The 27,166-nt window shown below is 47.7% G+C and overlaps 8 protein-coding genes across 8 annotated transcripts; 5 read left to right on the forward strand and 3 right to left on the reverse strand.

Annotated features, from left to right (window-relative positions):
• Positions 1-631: 631 nt before the first annotated feature.
• BDZ99DRAFT_419044 (uncharacterized protein) lies at positions 632-1,575 on the reverse strand. The gene is made up of 2 exons (XM_033716876.1): positions 1,519-1,575; positions 632-1,466 (listed from the first exon to the last, which is right to left on the reverse strand). Exons 1-2 carry the CDS (start codon positions 1,519-1,521, stop codon positions 954-956), a joined length of 516 nt encoding a protein of 171 aa, XP_033575154.1. The 5' UTR covers positions 1,522-1,575; the 3' UTR covers positions 632-953.
• A 640-nt stretch (positions 1,576-2,215) lies between these two features.
• On the forward strand, positions 2,216-3,960 carry BDZ99DRAFT_509531 (epoxide hydrolase 1; the record flags this gene model as incomplete). Its single annotated transcript, XM_033724410.1, has 5 exons — positions 2,216-2,600; positions 2,657-2,938; positions 2,992-3,172; positions 3,250-3,508; positions 3,557-3,960. 5 exons carry the CDS (start codon positions 2,216-2,218, stop codon positions 3,656-3,658), a joined length of 1,209 nt encoding a protein of 402 aa, XP_033575155.1. The 3' UTR covers positions 3,659-3,960.
• Positions 3,961-4,344: 384 nt separating this feature from the next.
• Positions 4,345-8,717, forward strand: BDZ99DRAFT_419053 (uncharacterized protein). Its single transcript, XM_033716877.1, has 2 exons — positions 4,345-4,770; positions 4,962-8,717. The coding sequence occupies exons 1-2, from the start codon at positions 4,420-4,422 to the stop codon at positions 8,568-8,570; spliced, it is 3,960 nt and encodes a 1,319-aa protein (XP_033575156.1). The 5' UTR covers positions 4,345-4,419; the 3' UTR covers positions 8,571-8,717.
• A 2,559-nt stretch (positions 8,718-11,276) lies between these two features.
• On the reverse strand, positions 11,277-14,065 carry BDZ99DRAFT_419054 (HET-domain-containing protein). The gene is made up of 2 exons (XM_033716878.1): positions 13,524-14,065; positions 11,277-13,440 (listed from the first exon to the last, which is right to left on the reverse strand). The coding sequence occupies exons 1-2, from the start codon at positions 13,909-13,911 to the stop codon at positions 11,633-11,635; spliced, it is 2,196 nt and encodes a 731-aa protein (XP_033575157.1). The 5' UTR covers positions 13,912-14,065; the 3' UTR covers positions 11,277-11,632.
• Positions 14,066-16,121: 2,056 nt separating this feature from the next.
• On the forward strand, positions 16,122-20,438 carry BDZ99DRAFT_509533 (FAD/NAD(P)-binding domain-containing protein). Its single transcript, XM_033724411.1, has 7 exons — positions 16,122-16,792; positions 16,829-16,968; positions 17,063-17,265; positions 17,329-18,106; positions 18,140-18,314; positions 18,898-19,532; positions 19,823-20,438. The coding sequence occupies exons 1-7, from the start codon at positions 16,180-16,182 to the stop codon at positions 20,396-20,398; spliced, it is 3,120 nt and encodes a 1,039-aa protein (XP_033575158.1). The 5' UTR covers positions 16,122-16,179; the 3' UTR covers positions 20,399-20,438.
• Positions 20,439-20,774: 336 nt separating this feature from the next.
• On the forward strand, positions 20,775-22,695 carry BDZ99DRAFT_509534 (uncharacterized protein; the record flags this gene model as incomplete). The annotated part of the gene is made up of 3 exons (XM_033724412.1): positions 20,775-21,081; positions 21,171-21,384; positions 21,484-22,695. 3 exons carry the CDS (start codon positions 20,775-20,777, stop codon positions 22,571-22,573), a joined length of 1,611 nt encoding a protein of 536 aa, XP_033575159.1. The 3' UTR covers positions 22,574-22,695.
• Positions 22,696-22,883: 188 nt separating this feature from the next.
• On the forward strand, positions 22,884-23,886 carry BDZ99DRAFT_464091 (3-hydroxyacyl-CoA dehydrogenase type-2). The gene is made up of 2 exons (XM_033720225.1): positions 22,884-23,307; positions 23,370-23,886. The coding sequence occupies exons 1-2, from the start codon at positions 23,014-23,016 to the stop codon at positions 23,862-23,864; spliced, it is 789 nt and encodes a 262-aa protein (XP_033575160.1). The 5' UTR covers positions 22,884-23,013; the 3' UTR covers positions 23,865-23,886.
• A 146-nt stretch (positions 23,887-24,032) lies between these two features.
• BDZ99DRAFT_390563 (putative U3 small nucleolar RNA-associated protein Utp11) lies at positions 24,033-24,916 on the reverse strand (the record flags this gene model as incomplete). Its single annotated transcript, XM_033715688.1, has 2 exons — positions 24,033-24,763; positions 24,820-24,916. 2 exons carry the CDS (start codon positions 24,914-24,916, stop codon positions 24,033-24,035), a joined length of 828 nt encoding a protein of 275 aa, XP_033575161.1.
• Positions 24,917-27,166: the final 2,250 nt, after the last annotated feature.

Consider the following 27,166-nt stretch of genomic DNA (forward strand, 5'->3'; position numbering starts at 1 on the left):
ATACTTTACTTTAGTATATAGCACTAGAAAAGTATAAAAAAAACGACCTATTATAGTAGTATATAAAAAAGTACTTTAGTAAAGCTTAGGTGCTTACTATAGAAAATATTTTTAAGTAGATAAAAAAAAAAAAAATAAGAAAAGAAAGGAAATAAATATAAAGGAAAAAGCTGCTGCTTTTTAAAGTAAAGGAAAATTTATAAAGTTAGCTTAGAAAAAGCTAGTAATAAGTTTTAATATATTTATATAGGAAATCTACTAGTATTTACTCTAAAACCCCCTTTATACGCTACTAATATACTAGCTAGCTAGTAGCTAGCTTAACTAGGTAGCCGGCTCGACTAGGTAGCTAAAATATTATATATTTAAGTATAATATAAGAATAGTAGATAGCGTTATAGAAGCGTTAGAAAAGGTTTTATAAACGCTTTAAAATGCTATATATACGTGTATATATATATATAAGTCCGCTGCTGTTAATATAGAATAGAACTTAAGCAATATAATTTGTTTCGCTTTATCTATAAAAAAGAGGCTGTTATGCCTAAATTAGTCGGGCCTAAGACAGTTGCAGGAGTGTTAATAAACCATGAAAATTAGGATTCACGGACACGCGCCTCTTTACAATTAACGTTGTATTCATTTGCATTCTAACTTTGGCTGCTCCTCCTTTGAGGGCTGTCTTGCTAGCTCCAGCGAGGGCTTCTCTATGTAATTAGCCACAGCCAAGCGGTATGACCAGCGTGTTCTCTACGAAATGTATGGGCTAATGCCTAAGGTTTGATCGGAACGCGGAAGGCCATCGCGTTGGCTGGATAGCAACACCGCGGCTGTTCCGTTTCTCATTGGAGAACTCCGCCTGTCTGACATCCAGGTCCTCTAAGTGGGACATCGAAAGTCTAAAGGGGCCGCAATTATTGTAGATGCTCAATCTTGACTCACCCTGAGCCTCTTCAGGTTTTACCAAATTCTGGCTTCACTTCTGTCGTGCTCTGGACAAAGGACTTCAGAGCCGACCAGCGATCTGCGATTGTAGCGGTTTTTGCGGTGTCCGGCTGGCTGAGTGTGCTGCCCATCATCTGCGCCAGGTTCTTCCCAAATCTCTCCCGCTCTAGGTGCTCAATCTTCTCCTTGCGCTTCATGGCACCCGGTCGACTCTTCAGGCTTTTGTGTCGTATTTTGGCCATTCCAATTGTCGTTGATCCGCCATCTTCAGTTTCAGCAAGATCTGGCAAAGCTTCTGCAAGCGACTCGAGATTGGCCACCAGTTTCTTGTTCGGCCTCCGACGCTTCAGGGGCTTGGTGTGCGTCTTGGTAATTTTATTGACGAAGACAGAGTGCTTGATCGTGCGCTTGTCCTTCTTCGACGAGGGAAAGACTGTGTCTGGCGATTCGAAGATTGGCCGAGGCCGGGAGGTCTTGCGCGGCTTCGTGCCCTTTCCTTTACGACTGGCTTGTGAAGGAGCCTGTTACCGAGTTAGCTGAGGCTTCATTTGTAGGAAAAGTCGCTGTGCTCACCATAATGTGTTTCCTAACGAAAATGTGCTGGTGACGGAAAGTTTATTCTAGAGGTCGGTGTTGGGAAGTGCGATTGGTCGAGGGCACATCGAGCCGCTTGGACGCCTGAACTGCCCAGAGATCCTTCTACCCCACCGTGCCCACTACCACTTCGGATGCCAGGGACAACTCCCCTGCTCCCCTCCTCGCATCAATTATTGCTACGCAACACGACATCAGTCCGCCCTTCATGCAGTCCGGACGCCCGAGGTCTTCGTCATTGCTTAATAATCATAGCTCTCGCCATCGCTCTTGATACTCTTGGTTAGGACGAAATAGTACATATGCTGTCTTCTTGGTAGTAGCAGTACACCTAGCTGAACGATGGACTATGCTAGGATATCCATCTTGAAGTGAAGAAGCTGACATAGACAATACTGACAGCGTCGGGCACCCCGCTTTCTCCGCTTGTACACTCGGTCTATCTTGGAATGATCTCATACATACCCCTTAACCCGTCGCATGTGGTCTGCTATGTGAAATTCAATACGGTGTCTCGGCGTTCCAACCTAGTTAGGTGTCTCGGTGTTGCAGAATCCTGAGTTAGAGCGTTGCGCCCTTTCTAGGGTAATATCTACGCTAATCCCGAGGTATTAATGACGTTCCATCGATATATAGATAGGGCCATTGCCAATTCACCTGCACAATCACAGCTATCATGTCTGAGCCATACACCAAGATTCCGAGTTCCGCGAAGAGACACCCTCAACCATATACCCTCGCTGTCCCAGAAGAAGATTTGACAGAGTTTAAAACTCTACTTCAGCTCTCAAGGCTAGGCCCTGAGACCTGGGAAGGGAAGCAGGGCGATCGCCCAAATGGAATCAGTCTCCTCGGTATAACTCGAGCATGGCTGTCCAATGCTAAAGACTATTGGCTTAAGTCTTTCGATTGGAGGGCTCATGAGAAACACATCAATTCCTTCCCTAACTTCAAATTGAGTGTCAAAGATAAGGATGGCGATGAATCAGACATCCATTTTGCTGCCCTCTTCTCCGAAAAGAAAGATGCCATCCCGATTGTTTTCCTCCATGGCTGGCCAGGTATGTGGTTCGAGCATTCATCTTCTTTCTCATACTGACATGTTGCTGCTCATAAGGGAGTTTTCTTGAATTCCTTCCGATGTTGTCTCTGCTCAAGAAGAAGTATTCCCCAAAAGAACTTCCATATCATGTTATTGTCCCATCACTTCCTGGCTATACCCTATCCGCAGGCCCACCACTAGACAAAGACTTCAACACAAAGGATGCTTCGTTCATCATCAATGGCTTGATGATTGAGCTTGGCTTTGGTAACGGATACGTGGCCCAGGGGGGAGATGTTGGGAGCTTCGTCGCCTCCGAATTAGCCTCACAGTACGACGAATGCAAGGCGAAACATGGTAAGTCATTTTGTAAGAACATTAAAGTTGTTCGTTGCAACTAACAGCATCAGTAAACATGATGATTATCACTGATCCACTGGAGAATGCTGAGTTGAGCGACGTGGAACGTAAGGGGCTGCAAAGGACCCAGGCTTTCCGACAACGTGGATTTGCATATGCTCAAGAGCACGGGACAAGACCTAGCACCATCGGACACGTTCTATCATCGAACCCTCTAGCACTTCTAGCATGGTAAGCTCAGTTTTCAGACGTGGGCGCGGACAAATTCCCTCCCTTACTAGCCGACCGGATTTTGACGAATAACATAGGATTGGAGAGAAGTTTCTGGACTGGACTGAGGAAGATCCGACCCTTGATACAATCCTGGAGTCGGTATCTCTGTATTGGTTCACGGACGCCTTTCCTCGCTCAATATATCCCTACAGAGGCATTACCAGCGGGCAGAAACCACCCCCTCTCACTGACAAGCCTTTCGGGTTTTCGTATTTCCCATTTGAACTATCACCTGTGCCAAAAGCTTGGGCCGCTACGGAAGGCAACTTAGTATTTCACCGAGAACACATCAAGGTATGCCGGCATGTTCTGGTTGCAAGACTCTGCTAATTATCCAAACAGGGTGGGCATTTTGCTGCTATGGAGCAACCCAGCTTGTTGCTGCAGGATATCGAAGAATTTGTGCAACAGGTCTGGCCGGGGATAAGCTCGTCGAGGCTCTAAGCTATGTTTCCATATTCACTGAGTTGGTGATGTGCTAGTTTCAATGCACCGAGGGACCTGAATCGGCTGCGCAATGATCATGTACGTAGTTCTCGGTGCAACTGCTTTTCGTACGACAACTAGGATGTATGAAAATATTGAGTCTGCCTGATGACATCCGAAAAACGTTATGTTCTGACACGTTCGAACATATCTTGCCAGCCTAATCGATGTATAATTGCGAAAGCCGTCCCAACAATGGCCGTTAAAGCGACATAAAGGCACATGTAAATTGGAACCTTAGAAATTGATTTACGTAGACCACTGGCAATCGTATTCTGCAGCAGAAACTAGATTTGTGGATCAATTAGAATAGAGCCAAGGCCTGTTCAACGTTTAACTATCTTGGACTAGAAAGGCGAAATCCTATCAGGAATGCAAAATAGGTCGTCTTCGATGTGGCTGTGCGAAGGATGAAAGACGAGCCGGCGACGATCATCGACCCTTTCTAACCTGAATTGGACTGCGCCCTTTTTGGCGCAGATGTTGCTGCCTAGGGCTGACCGCCGCAACACCAGCAGCGGGCTTTTGGAAAAAGGGCGCTCAGCGGCTCTGACGAGGGCGCAGCATCTGCCAAGTAATTCACGCCTCAGTCGAGGCTCGTTTCAAGATCCCAAAGTTGACTCATACACACAAACCTCACTTTACCAGTTCCCGTTCTCCAACTTCACTGGGAGGAAACAGCCATCGACACCTCGATTTCGCATTGCTCGGCTGCAAGCATGGATTCTCGAAATTCTTTCCATGATATCGTCGATTATTCTCCTGTCGGCCTGGACGTAATGGACAGCAATGCTGATACGCAACTATTCGGCAGCCAATTAGAGTATGGGTCTTTGTGGAATTCCGACTTCCCAACCTCTTTTGCGCCAGACTTCATGGATAGCGACATGACGATGCCATCTACTATAGATACGTCTCTGTCTGCGCCAGCAGACTCAACATTTGACTTCAATGCAGGGAGCATTGCCGGCTTCCAGCAACCGAGCGAGGAAACTGATTCGATGCTCGCCAATACGCAAGATTCATTTTATGTGCCCTCTAAGCATCAACACAACCAGAACAGAATACCGGTAAGACATTTTCGAAAATAGATAGTCGCCTCATAGATCAATACTGTTATTTCTCTGCCTTTCTTTACTCCCGTGACTCACTCGCCTTGCTTGCCACCTCCGCAGTCATTCAAGCCACAATCGCTTCCTGCTAGTGTGCAAGTCAATTCGATTCTAATCAATCAATTAAAACCTCATGCTGATCATACTAGGGTCTCTCCGGTGCGTCTGTGGCTTGGACAGCACAGGTGGTACCAGAAACAAGCCCCATTGGCCTGTCTGCCACCTCGTCAACTCCATTCGATTTCTGCGACATACAGCAAGGCAGTGTCGGAAAGAGGCCGTTTCAGGCAGACTTTCAAGACTTCCCGCGTCCAAAACGTCAAATGGCATCAGAACACCAAGGAGCTAATTATCTCACCCCAGAATCTCTTACCTTTGCGTCTTCCGACACGACCCGAATTGAAGGAGAAACACCAATCACAGGGCAATCTCATTATCAACTGAGCCAATCCGACTCAGCACTGGATGAAGATGCAGCAGACGTTTGCTCGACCTGGTTCAGCAAGAGATACTCTGTATTCCCCGGTGACAAGGACATCGCAGCCTTGAGTCATCTGACTAGGATGCCGGCCGGTGCAATAAGAAACTGGTTTGGAGAGTTTCTTGCACGGGGACTCCATTCAGAGAACGATTCGGCGTACATGTCCCAGAATTCAAACGGAGATAGTATTATGCGGTTGGACTTGCAGCAAGGCGAAAAGTCTAATGACCTCGACGGCGACTGGTGTCGGGATGCGAACACCACACCCGCCGAGGAGATTGACTGCACCGAGAATCTCACCCGAAAGAGTGGCAACAGATTCGGCAAAAAGAGCTGCACCCCTACTTCAAGTCCAGATCTACTATGCAGAGACGAAGGCCGGATATATCAATGCACCCGGAAATGTGGCAAACGGTATGTCCGCAAATGCGACTGGAAGCGAAACGAGCAAGAGGGATACCCGTCGAAGCATTGGCTGTGCAGTCTCTGTCAGACTCTAGGATTGGAACGTGCCAAACCATGTTACCGTCGTTATCACTTTACGCAGCACTTCAACAACATTCATCCAACATTCTCTGCCGTCGACTATGAGGCAGACAGTCTAGTAGAAGCGGAAACGGCTTTTCCCAGACAATGTGGGTTCTGCCCGCATGTTTTTTCCTCGCGCCAAGAACGAATAGACCATATTGCCGAGCACTTCAAGCAGGGAAAGTGCATGCTCGACTGGGACGACGGTGTCCAAGAGGGTGACTCTAGCTCCGATGACGATTCTGGTGATGATGACGCCCCAGGAGACGATGGCTCTAAAGATAAAGAAAACTTCGAAGACAACACATCCGCACGCAGTGCTCGAAGAGAAATAGGAGGCAAGCGAAATCAATTCAATGGGGAAAAAGGAGGTCCGGACACTGATGGGAGCGGTGATACTAGTGGAGGCAGTTATAGATCACTGAATTCCGGAGCATCATGGGAATCTCGTAGATGCGCGAGCATTAACTGCATCGACACTGAGAGTCAACCTGTGCTCTCATCTAGTCCATGGCAAGACGCTCAACAGAGGTCAACGATATCGACACATCCTCCCGGCCAAACCCCCGTCTGCTCTACGACAACATCGCCCGGACTGGATGAGCACGCTATCTACCGGTCCCCAACTCTGAATGATGCTTCCGTTCAGCATGAGGCTTATTCCTTAGGTGTCCACCTCACAGGCGCTACTGAGCCTTGTTCGCTCAATCCGAAATCTAAGGACCTTCCATTTCCCTGCTGTGACAGCGGGCCGTTGCTTTCTGAGCTCGAATTATGCGACTACGTCGCAAAGGCGCCCATTCAACGAAGCAGTTTGAGTGCTTGGTCTAAGGACGATCACGGTCGACATCCTGATGAAGGAATCTTGGCCTGCAGGGTCTCGGGTAAAAGTAATGATGGAGACAGTGTGCGTATCGTCTGGCAAGCTTCGCGGGATGCGATTGCAATCTTTGGGATCAGCAAGACGTGTTCTCCTCTTTCTGATCGGATCATAGCCTCTACATGGGGTAAAGGATATCCAGTGTCTACATCGCGGTCATTCCTCAGTATCAAATTCCTCGGGATGGGCGGATTCTCCACTGTTGAGGAGGTAATTCACCGCGAGACAGGACTTCGGATCTGCCGGAAAACCGTCAGACCACAGAGGAAGATGTTGCCGAATGACATCATGCAAGAAGTCGATATTCTCCAGCAACTTCGACACCCCCACATCATACGACTCCTGGAGTCGTACACGCAAGGCGACAGGTTATCGATCCTACTTTCACCCGTCGCTGATATGACATTGTCTGTCTGGTTGGAGAATTACTCTGGCAAAGCTCCCGTGGGCGGAAAAGAAACGGTCCTCCAGATGTTTGGATGCCTGACCTCTTCCGTCCGATATCTACACGAGCAACGGCCTCTTGTAGCGCATACTGATATCAAACCGCAGAACATACTAATAGTGCAGGGCAAGAACGAATTTCCACATGTCATCTTGAGCGATTTTGGAATATCTCGAGCATCCAATGACCATGTTGCGGAGCAAGACTTTGGTCCAATGACACCCCGCTACTGCGCTCCCGAAGTAGCAAGTCATACTGCGAGAGGACCAGAGGCTGACATATGGTCGCTTGGCTGTGTGTTCCTCGAGATGGCCCTCGTAGTCCGCGAGAATAAAGACGAACTCCATCAAGGTTTCCGGAAGGAATTCGCAGGAGGCAAGTTCTATTACAAGGACGTCCCTCGCGTTCATTGGTGGCTTGATCGACTCCGAGAGACGAAACCAGCATACCAGGAGCTTCTAGTTCTTGAGACCGTGAAGGCCATGCTAGATGTATTACCAGAAAGTCGCCCTGATGCAAGTTCACTTGCCTCAGTCTTTACCCCTGGATCCTGTTGCCTCGCGTGGCCGAGCACAACACAGCGCTTTCCGGGACCACTAGACGAGGCGAAGGCTTGCGCAATCCTGCTTGATCGCACAGCTATTGAAAGCCCTATTGCTGCCAGCGTGTCAAGCTTTGCCAGACACGAACTTCGATTCCATAACGCGTCAGACTGGCTACAAACTTGTGCTGCTCATCATCATTCCTGTCAGTACACAGTGCCCGAAGGAGAACATGCACGAACACTTCCAGCCCGATTTCTCGACCTCCACTCAACGGTGTCTAAAGACACTTCCGTTCATGTTGTCGCTACGAGCGCCCTTCCATCGAGCACTGCTTATGTAGCTCTGAGCTACTTGTGGAGCGCTACTGATGAGCTCCTTCTCACCTCGCGCAATACCGACGCGTTGTTCGGTTCCATATCGGTTGACGCGCTTTCGAAGCCAGTGGCAGATGCCATATCAGTTACGAAACAGTTGGGCCTCCGTTACCTATGGGTGGATGCGCTATGTGTACTTCAAGACTCTCCGGCCGATCGTCGTCAAGAATGTGCCAAAATGATGGACCTTTATCGGAATGCGATAGTCACCATCGCCGCTAAACATGGCAGCAAGAGTCCTGAGAACGGCGCCGGGTCACAGCCCAGCGCCGACATTGATGATCTCACGATCCATTTGACTCCGGACGCTTCGTGGGATACTCGGGCTTGGTCACAACAAGAGCGCATACTATCCAAGCGTACTCTCTATCTAACTGACGACCAGTTGTACTGGGAATGCCCATCGCTGAAAGCGTCTGATACTCTGCCCAGAGGACTTCCGTCTTTATTGTGGGAATCTGTTCACTGCCACGAGGAACATAGTTGTCCTGTGGGGCTGGTATGACTGTATGGAGCAGTTTGGCTTTCCTTTCGCAATTTTCTAGCGTTTTAGCATTGTATGATCTGGTCCAGACTGTTTATTTCCTTATTATCCCAATTATCTATATGATATCATAGAGAAATGAACGATATTACTTCATAACGTTAACACAAGCAATGCACCTGACCTGAGGCTGTCTGTGAATAGAGTGCATCTTCTACAATTCTAATACATGTTACACGTTAAGGACTGACTATTTTGGTTCGCCACAAGATCTAAAGCGAATTACAAACAGGTAGTTAGAGGCTTGCTATCTATGTCTTATTGCCCCGGTTTCTGATTCTACCTTCTATTTGACTCAGCTGTCCCATGATGTGGTTCTCTAGAATCTAGAAAGTCTCTGTGAAGCGTCCAGGATGGCTCCCGCCTGAGCCTTTTAGAAAGACATGGAGTAAAAATATTATAATTAAACAATGTGGCCCTATTAGGCTGTTGTAATAGTACTTAGTAGCTTTGCAATAGTTTGCTCTAAGTTTTCATTTTAATATAGCAAGTGACGCGGTGCTACTATTATTAAGTCTAGGGTATAAGTTAAGTTTTTTAATTATTTTATATATAGCAAAGATATAATAGGTTAGGCAAAAGAAAATTTACAGCAAAGCGCAGCCATATAAAGGGCCTAATATAGAGAGTATACTAATCCCCTTAATTATAGTAGCGAGGAATATACTTTTTTCTCTTAATATTATATTTTTATAAAAGGAAAATAATAAAATAGGATAGCTTAAAAGTTAGCTTCTATCTAATTTATAATCTATAACGTAGTTAATCAGCCTACAGTCTAGATTAGCCTGCGGCCCACTAAATTTTTAGTGCAATTTGGGACCTTTTAATATATAACGTAATCCACGAAGTAGTGGCCGCCACTAGGCCGCGCTAACTTTGTGGTGCGATTTAGACGTTTTAACACCCTAATAATCTTAACAACCGTAAGAGTTTTAAGCTGTAACTTAGAATAATAATATGCGGGGCTGTTTTAACGTTATTAGTCTGCTTTTTAGGTCGCTCGATGGCTCTATTTTGTCGTAGTAGAGTTTAGCCCTTAAAATTAGGTGATTTCTATAATAGAGGTAGAATTACACTTATATATTACTCTGAATTTTTTTCTAGCTATTAGATAGGGCTTTATAGGATATACATGCTTAAAATTATACTTAATCTTAAGCATTTATTAAGGTTACTAGGTTGTTAAAACGTCTAAATCGCACTAAAAAGCTAGCGCGGCCACTACCTTATAGATTACGTTAAAGAATCTCACTAACTATTAAATATTACAGGCCGCAACTTGGAACAAATTTAATAGTAACTATTTTAACATTATCTATTATTTTTTAGGGTCTCTTAAAGGCCCTATCTAGTCGTAGAAGGGTTTTAGCCCCTAAGGCTAGGTAAAATTTATAATACGATAGAATTATATATACTTATTACTTTAACTCTACCTAGCAACTATAAAAGGCTAAATAACATATATACTTATATAATTTCACTTTATATTTAGTAGTTAGTAAGATTTTTTATATATTAAAAGGTCTAAATTATACTAAAACTTTAGTAGGCTGCAGGCTAATCTAGGCTATAGGCTGATTAACTACGTTAACTATTTTGTTTAGCTTACTTTATAAGTCTTAAATAACTGTAAGGATTATAATAGCATAAGCGTTATATCCCTATATATAAAGCTCTTAAAACAACTAAAACTATACACGTTTAAACGTGATATAGTAAACGTTTTAAATAGGAAAAGTAAGATAATATTATAGAAGCGTTAGAGGACGTTTTATAATACTATACGTATATATATATATATATATGCAACTCCGCTGCCGTTAATATAAAGAAGAACTTAAGCTATATAACTCTATTCTATTTCTTTCTGCATCGACTCTATATATTTAATAATAACTATTTCCATTTTATTACTAAAAGTATAGAACTTAACTATTTTCTATATTATTTCTACTTTTCTACTTAAAGTAATCTCTGTAACGTACTCTATAAGTAAGTAGTCTACCTAAGCGAGCGGTCCAGCCTAATATACAACAAAAAACCAATTTTTTATAGCAAAATATCTTAACAACTACTAAATAATAAATTATAAAAATTTAAATATAAGCTATTCTATATATAATCTATAATATATTAAGATTTTAAAGCTATTTATTTAGTAATTACTAAGATATTAGAAAGTAGGGGCTAAAACTAAGTAAAACTACTAGATCTTTATAACTACTAAATAAATGGCTTTAAAATCTTAACATAATATAAGTTATTATTTAATAGCTATTAAGATATTTTGCTATAAAATATTGATTTTTTAATATATATTAGGCTGGACCGCTTGCTTAGGTAGACTACTTGCTTATATAGTATATTATTAATTATTATTCTTACTTTAATTTTATATACTAGCTATTACTATATATAGATATTATAGTATTCTAATAGATTAATAGATTAATAGATTGATTAATTAATTAATAGATAGATAGATAGATAGATAGATGTATAGATGCAAGCATTATATATAGTTAAATCTCCTGCTACCTTAGATAAGTATATACAGACTGTTATATTACACAGAGGGGTAAGATTAATAGCGCCCATAAAGGGTTTAATTAAAAACTTAATTAAGTATAAGCTTGCAAATCTTTATATTCCTAGAATTGCCTGCACTGTTTTCTTCTTAGACTTTGCTTCTGATTAGATTACCAACTACGTATTAGGCGTACGGGAGGCGAAAGGTAAGCCCTGGCAGAGTATTTCGTTTAATGATGTAGTTCACACCTGACACTGCAGAAGTGTAGGTTACGAGAGTCATTCATTCTCATCTATGCTACTATGGTACATGAAAATCATATTATCTCGTCATCAAACGGTACTTTAACTGCTCGGGTATTGAACTGAAGTCAACTTCTCTGAAAGATCGGAGAGCCCCTGGTCCTAGGTCGCACGGCTAGCGTGTCGAATCAAGCGGTATCCAAGGTACGACGTCAGATCCATCTAACAACCGAAATTATCCAACAATGCTACACTACGGACAGCGTGGTTAGTGGCCCTTCATCTAGCTGCGTCATGTCCTCGATCTCAGGAAACCACAGAGTGAGCAAAGCTTCGGCGTCTTGTGACTCGCTGTCGTCCGTTTGCCCTTCCTGATCGCATTCGTAGCATTCGAAACGGCCCACACGGCGGTATGCCTGCGGCTGCGACTTTGTAGCTTTGAGAACTAGCCCAATGATGGATGACCGCCACGTCATGCTAGCTAAAACGCAGATGAGAGTGTCCTCTGATGCTAACGCATCGTCACCTCGAGGTACGCCGACGTCTGGCGTGAACTCAACACCGACGTTGTTCTTCATAAGAGCATAATTACTTTCCTCGTCGATTTTCAAGACGACCTCTGTGAGCATAGCTGCACTAAGTTCTATGGCCTGGCCAGATGTTGGAGACCAGGCTCCTGGGCTGGAAGTACTCCGCTCGCTGTTTGAGGGAAATACAGCTCTACAGCCGAGATCCATTGCTGTAGAATTGTCGAACTCAATTGACGATCCTTCTATAGATGCCCAAGACCAAGATGGAACAGGCGTTGAACTGGGGTGTGGTCTCCTACAAAGAGAAGGATTACTGGGATACCACAGAAGGTTCAGTGTGCTTGATGTCCATTGTCCAGCAATGTAGCCGCCTAGTACTGGCGCAAACTGCTTGGCGACTCCAGTAATTGCCAGCAACCTATCTCGATCGAAAGTCAGGTTCCGAGACGAGTACTCGGTGACAATGTAGCTCCAGAGCTGTATGGCCTCCTCCTTTGATGGGGTATTATTGGGAATGGAGTCGGTCAGAGCAGCACTAGCTAGCTGGTGTACAACACCCTCCATAGCGTCCTCCGAAGAGCCTTTGGCGTCAAGCACCTCCGGCGCGTGATTTTCTGTGAAGTTGGCAAATTCACGTTTGATAGTGTCCGTAGTCCGCGGATCGTATGTTGGATCATCAACCCTACCGCATTCGCACTGAATAGCCTCCCTACACTCCAGAATCATTTCACTCCAGGTGAAATGCAGGACTCGTGGTGAGAGCAGACGCTCCTGAAATCCCCAGGCTCTTTTCAGGAGAGGCGTTTCCTTGTTGGCCTCATCCGAACAGTTGAATGGAATGACCCAATCATTCATGTGGTCATCTTCGTTAAACTGACCTTTGAAGCTGTAGTGGGAAGGTTGTTCGCGAACGTATATCTTGTAAAGCGAGCCTATGCTATCGGTCGCTTGGACCTTGAAGGGCTGTTTCTTAGGCAGAATGCAGCCGTAAGTGCTATCAGGGGATGAAGTAGCCGCCACCGTCAGGAAGGAGTTGCTGTATATTTCAGCCATCTGTAAAGACTGTTCTGCATAATCTGTTGCGTCGTCATGGACGATGCAGAGGGCATCTATCCAAAGGTAACGAAAGCCTAGAGCCCTGGTAACGGCGACTGCTTCTTGGAAGGTCTTCGGCAAGGAGGACCAAGGAATGCTACTTTGGTGTGCTTTGAGGTTTGACGTGGTCGTTCTCAGGATGTTCTGACCAACGCCCCAGCAATGAGACAACGTTACGTACTCTCCGGGCTCAGAGAACGTTCCATTAGCACAAATGGCAGATTCATGGAGCTTGATACAGTTGGAGCCGTCGTGGTGATGGACGTCCAAGACTCTGCGTGGTGAAAAGGACGGGGTTCGCCTCTGGCATTTTGAGTGATGCAAAACACATCTTTCAATCATGGCTTTGGCATTTTCCAGCCCAGCGTCCTGGAAAAAATTGTCTGAAATGCGCACACCACGCCCAATGGCAGAGAAAGGGGATTGGCCATCTACTCGAGTCAGCCGGGAACAGTGTTTCAGAAGCTGACCCCAGCCGAGCAGCCAAAGCTGGAAAGAAAAACATGACTCGTACCTTGGTCAGTATAAAATTCCAGCTTTAAGTCCGGATACGTGAGTTCGTGGTCGTGGTGGTGATGGTCGTCATCAGCCACCTCCCCGCAGTCGTTTTCGTTGGCCAACCACCGCAACTCGACCGAGAGATGGTCTTGCGCCTGTTTGCCCGATGCGGCGGTAAAGGACTCGGCGGAGATGTGCACGACATCCTCGCTAACGCCCACAAGACGGTCATGATGCAGAAGTATGCCCTGCAGGACTAGAGCGCACCCGCGGCACCCGGCAGTGGCAGATCGGCGTAGGGCCGGCAGCGTAGTCTTGAGCCAGCGGAACGGCTCGTGGGTGGCGCCATCGGGGGCCTTTGATGGTTTCTGCAGATTCTGACAGGTGTTGCAGATGGACACCATGGTCGGCGGTGCGGCGGTGGGGGACGGTACTCCTCAGCCTCGCGGGGTCGGTCTTGGGCGGCTCTATCAGTGTGTTTCTGTATCCAGCCTGGCGCACGGACCGATGGTGTCGCAAAGGCCAGAGGCGCTCGAGGAGGGAGAAAGGTGGTAGGAAAGACAGCGAGGAGGCTCGGGAACGGCACCACGGCGTCGCCCCGGACTGATATAGATACTTACACAAGCAAGACAGCTGGAGCCGGCGTGGCAGTCAACTCCATAGCCCTGCCTGAGGTTCTAGAGCAACCGCTCCAGCCAGCCGCTGCACATCGCGCTCAGCCCTGTCGCTGTCAGCGTGACTCGCTTGAGCAGGGGAGGGGGTGGGATCGCTGGATGAAGCCGAAGTGCCCGGGCCGGCAGTACGTAAAAACCACGCGCATGCTGGAGGAATGCTGGGAGCTCGTCTCGTTACGGGCGTTGTGTCTTGAGCGGCAACTGCACCGGGCACGTTCAACTGCTTCGCACCGGCCCGAGTCTCGGGGCGGAATTTTACCCCAATGTCGAGCAGCTTCTCGCCATCTTCCAAGGTTCTCCTCTTGCCTTGCCTCGAGCTTCTGGGCGATGCGCCCGTCTGGCCACAACGCCCATCTCACGCGCCTTTTTGTGTCTGACCGCTGTTAACGCCATCTCACGGCGTGGGAGTCGAAACCCGATCGATACGTATCTGTCGTCGCCGACATTCTGCCAGGCTGCGCAATGTTTGGGTCCTTAGTAGCTCCATATTCCCCTCTCACATCCTCCTGGCGGCGTGGACAGTCTGCATTCGGCGTTGGAAAGAGGCCTATCTCACCCCATGTCAGCACTGCTAGTATCAGTCATCGTAGCACATCGAAGGACCGTTTATTTTCTCAAGAATAGCCACGCAGGATTTAATAGTGACCGTCATCCTCGAATGATGAGTGGGAAACGGGCAGGTTGTGGCTTTACACGCCAGCAATTAAGCCATTCAAGCCTTGCTCGCCCTGAACTCGACCTCAACTTATGACCTCAACTCATGACCTCAACTCATGACCTCATGCGCTGCTTCTGTGTTCTTTTTAAAGCCAAGTATTTCACCGAATCATTCAACATCTTCGCTTCGTGGCGTTCATAGAGCCTCTCTTTGTGCGCAGCTTTAGACCTAGAGTCCCTTTAAAATGGACTCACTGTGGATCCTTTCCAGTTCGAACTCTTCAGCGGCAGCCCCCCGTTTGGAACTTCGCAAACTGACTACGCTAGGCGAACAAGAGCTAGGGCTATTGATAGTAACATTGGAGGCACTGTCGGGAGATCCCCCACGCTTTAAGACCATGGTAACCTAAGTGACAGCGTGGTATTTTTCTATGTTGCATAAGAGGACATCAGACACCGTCTATCCAACAACTGTGAAAAGGCAGCTCAGACACTAGTCCGATCACAACAAGACATACTATACATCCTATCTTACGTCTTGTTCAAGCTTAGGTACTCGAGACATCGTTACATTCGAAAAGGCTAGGCCTGCCAATTGTAGTGCGTTGAACCATCCATCCTTGCAAGAACGTAGAGAAGAGGTAGGTTGTAACTTCACATCTATGGACAGACGCCTATTGTCTAACCTTGATTGCTTTATACTTCAGTCAAGGGTTAGGGTATATATGGGTACGTTTTTAATTTCCTCCTTAGTTGCAACTCAAATTCAACAATATCAATATTAAAGCTGTACTTTATTACCAGGCCATGTCTTCCATCGCGTGTTATAATCTCCGCGGTTTGGTTGTTAGAGAGGAATGTGCTGAGAGGCCATTTTCTAGGCTCATATCGCTGGTCACTTTATTGAAGGAGCTCCCTGCAAAGTCGACTCGAAGATTTATTTTTCCTCATATACATGTCCACCAGTAGGCTAACGTTCATAGGGCGGCAGGTATTCCGATACTGCTCACCTCAAATCTGGGATCGTTCAGGCTCGTTTCATCTTCAACTAAACTTTGATCATTCGAAACAAAGCCGGGAATTGACATTGACAATACGCCTATAAGCAATCATTAAGCTGCCTTTTTCCAGTCTATGTACTAACATGTAAGTTCGGGCCATGAACGGGCTGAGCGGAGTTTAGATTGAGCGAGACCGTGCTTCGGCATATTCTATTCGCTTACTTACTTACGTCCGTCTGCACTTTCAAGTTCTCTAGCGTATCTGCCCACGACTTCTGCATGCTCCCTATCACGGAGGTAACCCTTCACGATACGGCCGACGGACTTCAGCACAGTCTCTATGGACCGAGAACCTCGCCGACGACGAAGACCGGCCCTGTCATGCATCGAATGCCGGCGCCGCAAGATCAAATGTGACAGAAGCGGCCCATGCGTAAACTGTGTCTCTACTCAAACGCAATGTGCCTACAGTATTCAAAGCAATAAGCCCGGCATCCAGCAGGGCGGCTCATCGGGATCAGTTTCAAGCCCGTCGGCATACGTCCTATCGCCTGTAGCTCAGGCTCAACGAACCAGGACAAACAGACCGACCATAGAGCATGGTGACCTCCCAACTGGGCCCCGGGCCACAACATCAGCAGCACCGGCAATAAGGCAGAACGACACCCCAAATGCCTTCGGCCACAATCAGGGCATTCCAAACCGATCCGAAGATGCAGAACCCAATCTCCAGGATGTTTTGAAGCGGGTACAGATGCTTGAGAAGTCTTCGGTCTCCAGTCCTATCCACGGTCTGGCCGAGACTGGTCGAAACATACTCACGCGCCAGTCCGGCCTGCAAGTCTCGCAAATAATCCTGAACAAGACGAGGATCTTCACTTGGAGCCACTGGATGGGCATGGCTCAAGAGTTCGCACCCATCATTTCCTGCTATGCTGAGGCTGGCGGCAACGGTAACAGGTCCTTATTCCAAGGCGCTGAAACCAGAGCCCTAATTGTCCGCATTGGTGATCTTCTCCAAAAATGCAAAGATCTGGCAAGGATAATCAAGGTAGGGCGACCTAGTAAATGTCTCTCATGTGCTGGCTTCGGCCTCGCACCCCCATCCCGCGAAGTGGCAGACAGCATGGTAACCCTGTATTTCCAATCGTTTGAGTCGATGCATCGGATACTCCATGCCCCTACCTTCTGGACCCACTACCAGAGATATTGGACAAATCCAGAGTGTCACGATCGACTTGCGCCTTCAGATCCTTCTTGTCATTGGGATAGGGTCCAGTCTGTCCAAGTATGGAGATGCGGATGCTAGTTTTCGTGACATGGTTCGTCGTTGGGTATATGCTGCTCAGGCGTGGCTTTCCGGACCGTTGAGAAAGGACAGACTGGATATCACCGGACTGCAAATACACTGCCTGACGGTCCTCGCGTGACAGATCTTCTCAATTGGCGGCGACCTGGTATGGATGTCGATGGGATCGCTCATTCATAGAGCTATGCAAATTGGCTTACACCGAGATCCCAAACATCTCCCAGCCATGTCCGTGTTGCAAGCCGAACTCCGTAGGAGATTATGGGCCACTATACTCGAAATGATCTTACAGTCGTCTCTGGACTCGGCAATGCCTCCCAGAATCTCCTCCGACGAGTTCGATACTGAGGCACCTTCCAATATCAACGATGAAATGATGGATGATTCGACCACGACACTCCTGCCTCATCCCAAGGGCACCTACACCGCAACCTCGATTCAGCTTATTTTGCTCGAGTCACTACCAACGCGCCTCCGGATTCTCCATCTTCTAAACGGCTTGCACTCCGAACTTTCTTACCTAGATGTCCTAGCACTGAGCTCAGAGATCATCGACGCGTATCGGGCATGTAGTAGTTTCATGAAGGGGAACGAGAAGTTTGGTGTGACGCCTTTTCACCGCAATATGCTTCACTATCTAGTACGTCGGTTCTTGATTCCTCTGCACTGCCCATTTGCTAGCAAAGCGCGGACGAACCCCTTGTTCTCCTACTCGCTCACCACCAGTTTGGATGTTGCCATGGCGATCATTTCACCCGAGCCAGACGAAGGCTTCTCCCACCTGATGGCTGTCGATGGAGGCCTATTCAGAGAGGGAATCAGATTGGCAGCCACAATCATCAACCTCGAGCTTATTGCCCAAGTCGAGGCGCAGCGCCTGGACGGGACGCTGCACCACAACTCCCAGTATAGAGAGATTCTCAAACAAGCCGTGAAAGACATGATTTCATTGTCTTTAGTGCGTATTCGGCAAGGTGAGACCAACATCAAGAGTCACATGTTTCTGACCATGATTTTGGCACAAGCGGAGGCCATAGAAGCAGGTACTTCGCACGAATTTCAGATTGCCCAGGGTGCAATCAACAGCCTTGAGCTATGCTATGGCCTGCTACAAATACGGGCTGATGCCGCTATCGATACGGGCCTTACATCAACAAGTCTTGGAAGTGGGCAAGAAGCCTATGATGAGTTGGACTTGGACGTGGAGTTTTTCTTTCCAGATGAAAGCTTTTCTTATTAGTGTACTGAGATACCGGGTTATGTGTTAATAAATCTAGAGCGATGGTTGGCTTACATGTCCAGTCTGCGTACAACTTTGCCGCCACTGTCTATGGTGACACGGCTAGTTCGCCAATTGTTCAAGTCGACGAATTTTAGAGCTTTAATATGACATCGAGGGACTTCAAGCAGAGTAAATAAATGTACACAGATCTACGAGGAAGTGGTGTCCATTACCCAGACCTGCTTCGGTCATTGAACGGTCCACCTCATTCTTACGACCGAGACGGGCCTTCCGGAGATAATTCGTCATACCGGCGAGAAAATACCGAGAAGATCATTTACGACCACTACTTAACATTCTACCGTCATCACTGGTTGTTTATGTTCCCCGATCAAGGTACTCAAACCCAGCTCTATATTCAAAGAGGTGTCGTTAGGTAAAGCTCCCAATATCCCTCTGATCGGGCCCAAGCCTCTTGTGTTTTTCAAATTCTGACCCGAGTGCTCACAAAGTCGAACAGATCCTAGCACGAATGAAGGTCCTCATCAACGGTGGGGGTATCGCTGGCAATGCCCTCGCCTTCTGGCTCTCGAAATTAGGCCAGGACGTTACTGTTGTGGAGCGGTTCCCCAGCCTGCGGGCCACGGAACTGCAGGTAGATCTACGCGGCCACGGGATCGAAGTTATGAGGCGTATGGGTCTTGAACAGGCGTATCGCTCTAAGTTGGCTCCAGAGCAGGGACTGCAAATAGTCGATAAGTCGGGCAGACGGCGGGCCTACTTCCCAGCGAACAAGTCTGGCAAAGGGCCGCAAAATTTCACCACCGAGTTTGAGATTATGAGAGGGGATCTCTGTCGCCTCATATACGACGCTACCAAGGATCGCACAAAGTATGTCTTTGGAACCTCGATCGAGAGCTTCAAGGAGAAGGAGAGCTCCATTGAGGTTCGGTTTACAGATGGGAGCACGGACAGCTTTGATCTTTTGGTTGGTGCCGACGGCCAGGGCTCTCGCACAGGCAAGATGATGCTGGGATCTGATACTGCGGACGGGTTCTATCCGCTCGATGGAGTCTGCGTAGCATACTTCACCATTCCGCGGCCGATACAGGAAGGGGAGGGATACCTCGCCACGCAATACATGGCCCCTGGAAGGCGGGGAGTGACTCAGGTTGAAATTGATGTGAACTCTGATTTCTATAGACGTCTAGCTAGTTGTATATATACTAGGGGAAGGAAGGGGGCCACCCCCAGGGTGGCGCGCTAGTAAGTTCAGATGAGCCCTGCACAGCTGAGGCTTCAGCTCGGTTCTCTACAGCTGAGATTTCAGCTGGGTTCTCTACAGCTGATGTTCGGAGAGTAGCTTTCTGGCATATGAGTTGTTGATCCTAGGTTGTAGTGCTGCAACCTGAGTGAGTGATGACTCGAAGGCACAGTCCAAACGAGATTCAGGTATATCTCGGCGGCACGACCGATTCGGAGCGACTCAGAAATGCTCGCCGGGGAGATGCCAAGGAGGAAGAGGAGGCTTTGACAGAGATCTTTCAAGGCGCAGGGTGGCAGACAGAAGAGATCATTAAGTCTATGAAGGAGGCTAACGACTTCTACTGTGAGCGCTTGGGTCTTGTCAAACTGGAGTCTTGGTACCACGGCCGCGTGGCACTCGTTGGGGACGCCGCTTATTGCCCGTCGGCTAATACGGGAATGGGTACGACCTCTGCCATTGTGGGTGCTTATATCTTAGCTGGGGAGATCGGGAAATACTGCGGGACCCACAGCAAAGAGGACGGCCTCGCAACCGCGCTCAAGGCTTACGAACGAAAGTTCCAGCCATTCATGAAACAAGTACAAAAGGGGGTTTTGGAAGACACAGGGCCGGATATGATTCCATCGACGGCATTCGGTATTGCCATCATGCACTGTCTCCTGGGAGTAGCCTCCTTCTTGCAGGTAAATCTTGGGAAGTGGATGCTCAAGGAGAATGTAAAGGGATGGGACCTTCCGGAATATGAGGAGATGCGAGATTAAGTCGTTAATGCAAGATAAATAAGAGATCTATAAGCGTATGAAAATAATATTGTTCTCGTACTGAACAAGGGCCCTTATTCTGATTTTTGAGAAGTTGAAACAGGCTCCACTATGCTGGCTGTTGTCCACCGGAAACTACTGACTTTTTTGAATTAGATACGGAGAAACATAATCTTTCTTCAACTCACCGTCGTACATGAATATTGTACTCGAAGATCGTACCTGGATTGATCCGTGGTAATTGATGAGTCACGTGCGGTGAGAGACGCCCACAGATGGAGTGCATTGCACCAAGCGTTCTCTCCGTCCATCCGCATACACAAGCCAATCAACAGGAAAACAATCCGCTATAAGAAGCAACCCAACACTACATATCATGACGTCTCGCGACGCGCAGATCGTGTCCTTGCGCAACCAAATTGCGTCCTGCGAAGTCCAACTTCAACGGCTGCGGGACCAGCTTCTTGAAGCCGAGAACGATCGTGATATCTCATCGCGCGACACAAGTGGTCAAATTTCACTAGGTCTAGGAGAGATAGCTCCCGAATCACTTCCTGCAGAGGCTTCAGAGGGTTCTTCTCATCAGCAGAATGGAGACAAGGTCGTAAAATTATGGCCGCTGGACAAGCACGAATATAGACGCTATGGCCGACAGCTCATAATGCCAGAAATCGGGCTAACAGGTACCGTCGCCTATGAAAATGCACTTCATTTATCATCCGTCTCCTATTTCGACTGTGTCGAGTTCTGACGATCTAATCCTGAAGAACAGGTCAACTACGTCTGAAATCCTCCTCGGTATTAGTGGTTGGTGCAGGCGGTTTGGGGTGCCCTGCAGCAGCATACCTGGCGGGAGCTGGTGTAGGTATGATAGGGCTGATAGATGGAGATACTGTAGAAGAGTCCAACCTCCATCGACAAATACTGCATAGCACGGAGCGTGTCGCAATGCCTAAGGTTGATAGTGCTATAGCTTCGCTAAGATCGTGGGTACCCTTTCCTTGTCGTTCTCACTCTAGAGAATAGAGAAGCAGGATCTTGTTCTTCTCATGTTTTGCAACTAGGTAAACTAACCTATCCCATAGATTAAATCCGACGGTCAAATACATCCCGTACCATACACGTCTGACTGCAGAAATTGCGCTCGATATCTTCGAGAAATACGACGTCATTCTCGACTGTACAGACACACCAGCATCCCGATATTTAATATCGGACGCTTGTGTACTATCACAGAAACCTCTCGTATCAGCTTCCGCACTTCGCACTGATGGCCAACTCATGGTTCTAAACAACCCTCCACTACCTCCCGGACACGCACAAGGCGGGCCCTGCTATAGATGTGTTTTCCCAAAGCCACCGCCCGCAGCAAGCGTGGTGAGTTGTGGCGACGGTGGTATTCTCGGGCCTGTTGTGGGAACTATGGGAGTCCTGCAAGCCCTTGAGACGATCAAAATCATCGCAAAAGGCATCCAGCGGTATTCGGACTTCGACTCAACATACCTCCAAAAGGGCCTTCCGTCTGGAAATAGTGTCCCTGATCCTCATAGGCTCTCCGAGCCACCATCTCTACTCCTGTTCTCTGCCTTTTCCAACCCACCCTTCCGTTCAATACGCCTTCGGACCAGGAAAGCAAAATGCAGCGCTTGTTCCGCACAGACTACAGTTACTCGGGAAGCACTTAAGTCCGGATCTCTCGATTACGTACAGTTCTGTGGAGCTGTAAGTCCTGTGGATGCCCTGGCTGCTACGGAGCGGGTATCTGTAGAGGAATACTCTCGGATTCGGGATGGCTCAATCCCCGCCGAGGACACCAAGACTATGCCTACGGAGCATATACTAGTGGATGTCCGCGAAAAAGTCCAGTTCGAACTATGCAATCTAGATGGAAGTATGAATATACCTTACTCTATTGTAGCCCGCAGTTCCTCATCGGAGTCTGGCAAACCTTCGTCACAAGCTCCTTCAGAAGATGACTGGGTTGCGCAGCTGCGCACCTTGGCGAATGACAAGCCAATATATGTTGTTTGTAGACTCGGAAATGATTCTCAACTCGCAGTTAGAAAAATGAAAGAGATGGGTCTTGACAGCGGTGGTACGCGTTGGATAGGGGATATCAGAAATGGATTGAGAGCTTGGATGAAGAGGATAGACCCCGATTTTCCAGAGTATTGATCGACGTACACGTTGGATCACTCTCAGTGTTACTGTATAATAGATTGGGATATTCCATCCAATGCATGATTTCATTCTCAATACGTACCATTTTTAGCTGTCAAAGCCTCACTGAATGAATCCATTTGTGAGGACAAGAGCAAACAAACGAGACAAAGTTGTACCCAGATCTGCGCAATCCATAATTTTATCCATCTGTGTGTACAACTAAAATCCCACTAGCCTAAAGCGGAATACCGCCACGATTGTGGGAAACCTCGGAGATAATTCACATGCGAACCCGCGTCACGAACTCTCAACACAAAACCTACAACACAGTCTTTCCTACTAATCGCCACGACAACCCAGCTACCACGTAAGCTTACTCAAAGCTTGTCCTATGTAGACTCTTATAATCTACAGCAGTTCCCTGCATACGTTCCCCCCCGCCAAACCCCGCGATGAAGCCCCAGGACCGCATATTTCTCATTTCTGGAGGAGTATCCGGCCTCGGTCTCGCCACCGCCCGCTCGCTCCACTCCGCAGGCGCATACGTCTCTCTCCTCGACCTAAACGCAGACTCGGGAGCCGAGGTCGTACAAGAGCTGGGCGAAAGGGCAAAGTTCTTCGAGACAGACGTATCGGACACCGACTCGATAGCTGCAGCAGTAGAAGGGACGGTAGCGTGGGTCAAAGACACAGGGAAAAGCATAGGAGGAGTGGTAGCAGGTGCAGGTGTTGGATTGCCTGGATTGGTGAGCTATACGCCATTGCTATGCCATGTGAAGGCTGTCTCTAATTCGAAAACCATTCGTAGATTATCGACAAGTCGAACACCCCTCTTGCGCTCTCCTCCATCGACTTCGTTCTCAACATAAACCTGCACGGCACACTCGACCTGATCCGCCAAACCCTCCCGTCCATAACCACAAATACCCCATCCGGTCCTGATGGCGAGCGCGGCGTCCTGATAATGATAGCCTCCTCCGCGGCTTTTGAGGGCCAGATGGGACAGGTAGCGTATGCCGCATCGAAGGGCGCAGTTGCGTCGCTCACATTGCCCCTTGCGCGGGACTTATCGAAATATGGCATTCGGGCGGTGACGATTGCACCCAGTCTATTCGAGAGCAATATGACCAAGGTTATGGGAGCAAAGGTGCGACAAGGGTTGGAGCGGGTGATGGAATTTCCGAAGAGGGCGGGACAGCCAGAGGAGTTCGCGAGGCTGGTGATGGAATGCGTCGAGAACCAAATGCTGAATGGAACTGTGTTGAGGCTGGATGGCGCAATGAGGATGCCAAGTAAATTATAGGTACGTGTCTGAGAGCGTGCGGCTGTAAATAGGAGTCAACGAATGTACCAAATGAGAAAGGCTGTGGACGTACTGCAGAATTGTTCGCAAAATGCTGTGAAAACCTTTGGCCGGATCCAATGTACATACCAAGCACTGAGCCAATGCGCTCGACACCCAGTCTCTCTATCAGCGTTTTCGTTCCCGGACCTTGAATTTGACGCCGTTCTTGTTGACGCCACCAATTGTGCCAGCCATCTTGGCTCTTTGTGTCTCTAGCTCGTCCTCGACACTCTTCAGATCTCGTTCTCTAGCTTTCAAAGCTTCCAACCGGGACATGCGTGAATCTTGAGCCCGCTCACGCTTCTTCTTTGACGAGCGTTCTTCCTTCCGCTTGGCGGCCTCAATCTCTTGCTGTTTCTTGGGGAGCTTCGCGGTAGAAGTGATCCCAAGCTCTTCGCCGTCACTTTGCTCTTGTTCCATCGTAAAGTCCCGCGGCCGGTTCCACGCCTTATTTAGCCCTTCCATAGAAGTCCCAGACCACTCCTCGGGCTTAAACTCCTTCTGCTCCTCGGCGCTCTCTACAAACACCATATGGCTGCCCGTCTTCCCTGCCCTCACCTGGTTGAACGTCTTGACACCATTCTTGCCCAGCACAACCTCCTGCTCCAGCTTCTCTCTCTCCTTCCGCGTCGCCTGCAGCATCGTCCGCACGTAACCAATATCCTGAGTCTTGAGCAGCTTAACTACATCCACGCTCAACGCTTTGTTGCCTCGATCGCCGAGCTTGCGACCGTTGTCCGCTTTCGAGCTCATCATTTTGAAGGAGAATTCGTCTGGGTTGCGGTCCGCGGCTTTGGATTTCAGGGCCCTGAGCTTTTGCTTCTTCATGCGGAAGTCCTGGGCGCGCAATTTGTAGTCTGGGGTGCGTTAGAATAATGCAGTATTTTGAAATGAATATGTTCCTGGGTGCTACCTTTTGACTTCTCGAGCAGACCCCATTTCGCCCGCTCCTCAGGCTGAGCGCGCTCTCGGTGGTTGCGGCGCTGGACCGCATTTCTCATAGACGACATGGTGGACTGCGAGTGCGGGTTGAGTACAACGAAGAAGCAAGATTGGTGGTGGGATGAAGTTCGCCGTGGTCAAGACATAAATTTCGCTGCCAAGATTTCAAAATCGGTCGACCAATCAGATTGCAAGTTTCCCGAGATGCTCAATTTGGTATTTCCAGGACGCTGTGCATACCACGCTCATGATATGAACATTTCACAAGCCTGAAAGCTTGCCGAACTACCTCAGGCGGTGGTAGAAGTATGTACACGATCTGGATCTGTCTTCCGTTGCTCTGCGTTTCTATTAATACTCTAGAGGACCACAAACGGCGTGATCAAGATAGCAGAATCGCAATTCAACTCGTCAAGATTTGAGACAGACGCAAATACGAAGTGGGTCAAATTCCTAATGTCTTCTTGGGTTTAAATTACAGGGTGCGATTCCTTACATCTTGATCTGGTTCTTAAGATGTTGCTGGAGCACCACAAACCGCATTGAACAGTAGTTCAAACAGTGTAAAATTGCGAAGTCAGATTGGGAGAAGAGGATCGGTTACACCCTTCCCACTATATTTCAGACTATCAGAAGGCTACAGACCTTGATGAAGAGTAGTCAAAGCGGTGCGGAACTGCGAGGTCAGATTCGAAGAGGAGGAATCGTGACATCTGTCTGGAATTCTTTCAGGCTGTCAGAGAACCTCAAGCGGCGTCAAAGAGGTGTTTGTAGCTAAGCTGAAACAACACGATATTGGCCCGTTGATATGCACGAGGCAGAAGCCCAATTCGCGGGCTTAAGAATATGACATCGTGTGGATTTTAAAATGGAAGGGCTAGAGAGTCTTCTGTTGTCTTCCTACATTATCAAAATGAAAGAAGGACCATGTTCAACTTGTGCTGTTTGGTCAAAGAGATACAATATCGTTATGTAATAGAATAAGGCTTAAGAACAGGCTTAAGAACAAGACATAGCGCGGATATGAAAACGAATGGGCTAGAGAGCCTTCAGATATTTACTTTCAGTGTCAAAACAACAAGGGGTCAACTCTAATTCGTGTCACTCGGCCCAATAGATAGAATATCGGTAGGTAAGAGACGGAGTCTCAATTCACAGGCTTAAGAATATAAAATCGTGAGAAACGGAAAGATGAGGAGGCAAGACAGTCCTCAGATGGCCAAAGCGGTATTACAATATGCACCTCCGTGGAAACGACATTCAAGATTTTGAAAAATTAATAGGCCTGAGAGGCCAGAGGCAGTTGCCTGCGTTGCCGAAACTACAGTCCTACACCTCCGAATGATGTTGCAGCACTATGGAGACGAGAATTTGGGTCATTAAAGAGTAGCCCCTAATCTGCAGCGCCGGGAAATGACATCCCAAGGATTCGAGTGTTGAATATGGATGAGAGTTCTCGGATGGTTAATGCGCCCGGAAAAGAGGTGTTCCATTCTACAGCCCTCGGGAATGGCATCCTACGGATACGGAAGCTGAATAGGCATGAGAGTCCTTCAGAGGTTGAATACGCCCAGAAGGGAAAGTTCCAAACTGCAGCTCTCGGAAATGACATCCCAAGAATTCGAATGCTAGAGAGGTATGAGAGTCCCAATATGGTTGAATACGTCCAGAAAGGGGCGCTGCAATCTTTAGCGCCTGGAAATGACATCCCAAAATGGCAGACGCTGCATAGGCAAGAGAAGCCTCGGATGGTTGAATACGCCTAGAAAGAGAAGTTATAGTCTGCATCCTCGGAAATTACACTATTGACCTAATTATCTAGCGGCAATTTGAAGCGCCGAACTTTGTACTGACTTCTTATACAGTCATGTTGAGATGTCATAGATGTGAGCTTCCAGTCCGTGTACACCTCTTCAGCACTGTCTGGGGTGGCCTGGTGAGCCTACTGAGTTTTCAAGTTGATTTTGTTCAGGTTCATGAAAGCTCTTTGAGGCGCCTCAAGCAGTGTCAAAACAGTGTACATACGTCGATTGTGAACGAGACGGAAGAGGGAAGTGTGCATTCTTAAATGTGTAAATCTCGTCAATTAAGACCTCGTATATCAGCATTTCCAGCCCGTGTACACATATTCAGCACTGTCTGAGGTGGCCTAGCGAGCTTATTAGCTGTTCAAACCGATCTTTTTCAGGGTCTTGAAAGCTCTTCAAGGCGCCACAGGCGGTGTTAAACAAGTGCACATACATCAACAGTATGAGGAAATAGAAGAGAGATGAGAGAAGTGTGTAATATCAAGTGTGTAGAGTTGGATTAGTTATGAT

The sequence above is a fragment of the Mytilinidion resinicola genome, assembly GCF_010093595.1.
Source record: "Mytilinidion resinicola strain CBS 304.34 unplaced genomic scaffold BDZ99scaffold_12, whole genome shotgun sequence".
Classification (NCBI taxonomy): domain Eukaryota; kingdom Fungi; phylum Ascomycota; class Dothideomycetes; order Mytilinidiales; family Mytilinidiaceae; genus Mytilinidion; species Mytilinidion resinicola.

Coding starts and splice junctions, on each gene's coding strand:
- BDZ99DRAFT_419053 (XM_033716877.1), top strand. CDS start 4,420: ATGGATTCTCGAAATTCTTTCCATGATATCGTCGATTATTCTCCTGTC. Junction 4,771..4,961: donor ACAACCAGAACAGAATACCG/GTAAGACATTTT, acceptor TGATCATACTAG/GGTCTCTCCGGTGCGTCTGT.
- BDZ99DRAFT_419054 (XM_033716878.1), bottom strand. CDS start 13,911: ATGGTGTCCATCTGCAACACCTGTCAGAATCTGCAGAAACCATCAAAG. Junction 13,441..13,523: donor GGAATTTTATACTGACCAAG/GTACGAGTCATG, acceptor TGACTCGAGTAG/ATGGCCAATCCCCTTTCTCT.
- BDZ99DRAFT_509533 (XM_033724411.1), top strand. CDS start 16,180: ATGGACCGAGAACCTCGCCGACGACGAAGACCGGCCCTGTCATGCATC. Junction 16,969..17,062: donor GCGAAGTGGCAGACAGCATG/GTAACCCTGTAT, acceptor GGACAAATCCAG/AGTGTCACGATCGACTTGCG. Junction 17,266..17,328: donor CACTGCCTGACGGTCCTCGC/GTGACAGATCTT, acceptor GCTCATTCATAG/AGCTATGCAAATTGGCTTAC.
- BDZ99DRAFT_464091 (XM_033720225.1), top strand. CDS start 23,014: ATGAAGCCCCAGGACCGCATATTTCTCATTTCTGGAGGAGTATCCGGC. Junction 23,308..23,369: donor GTGTTGGATTGCCTGGATTG/GTGAGCTATACG, acceptor AACCATTCGTAG/ATTATCGACAAGTCGAACAC.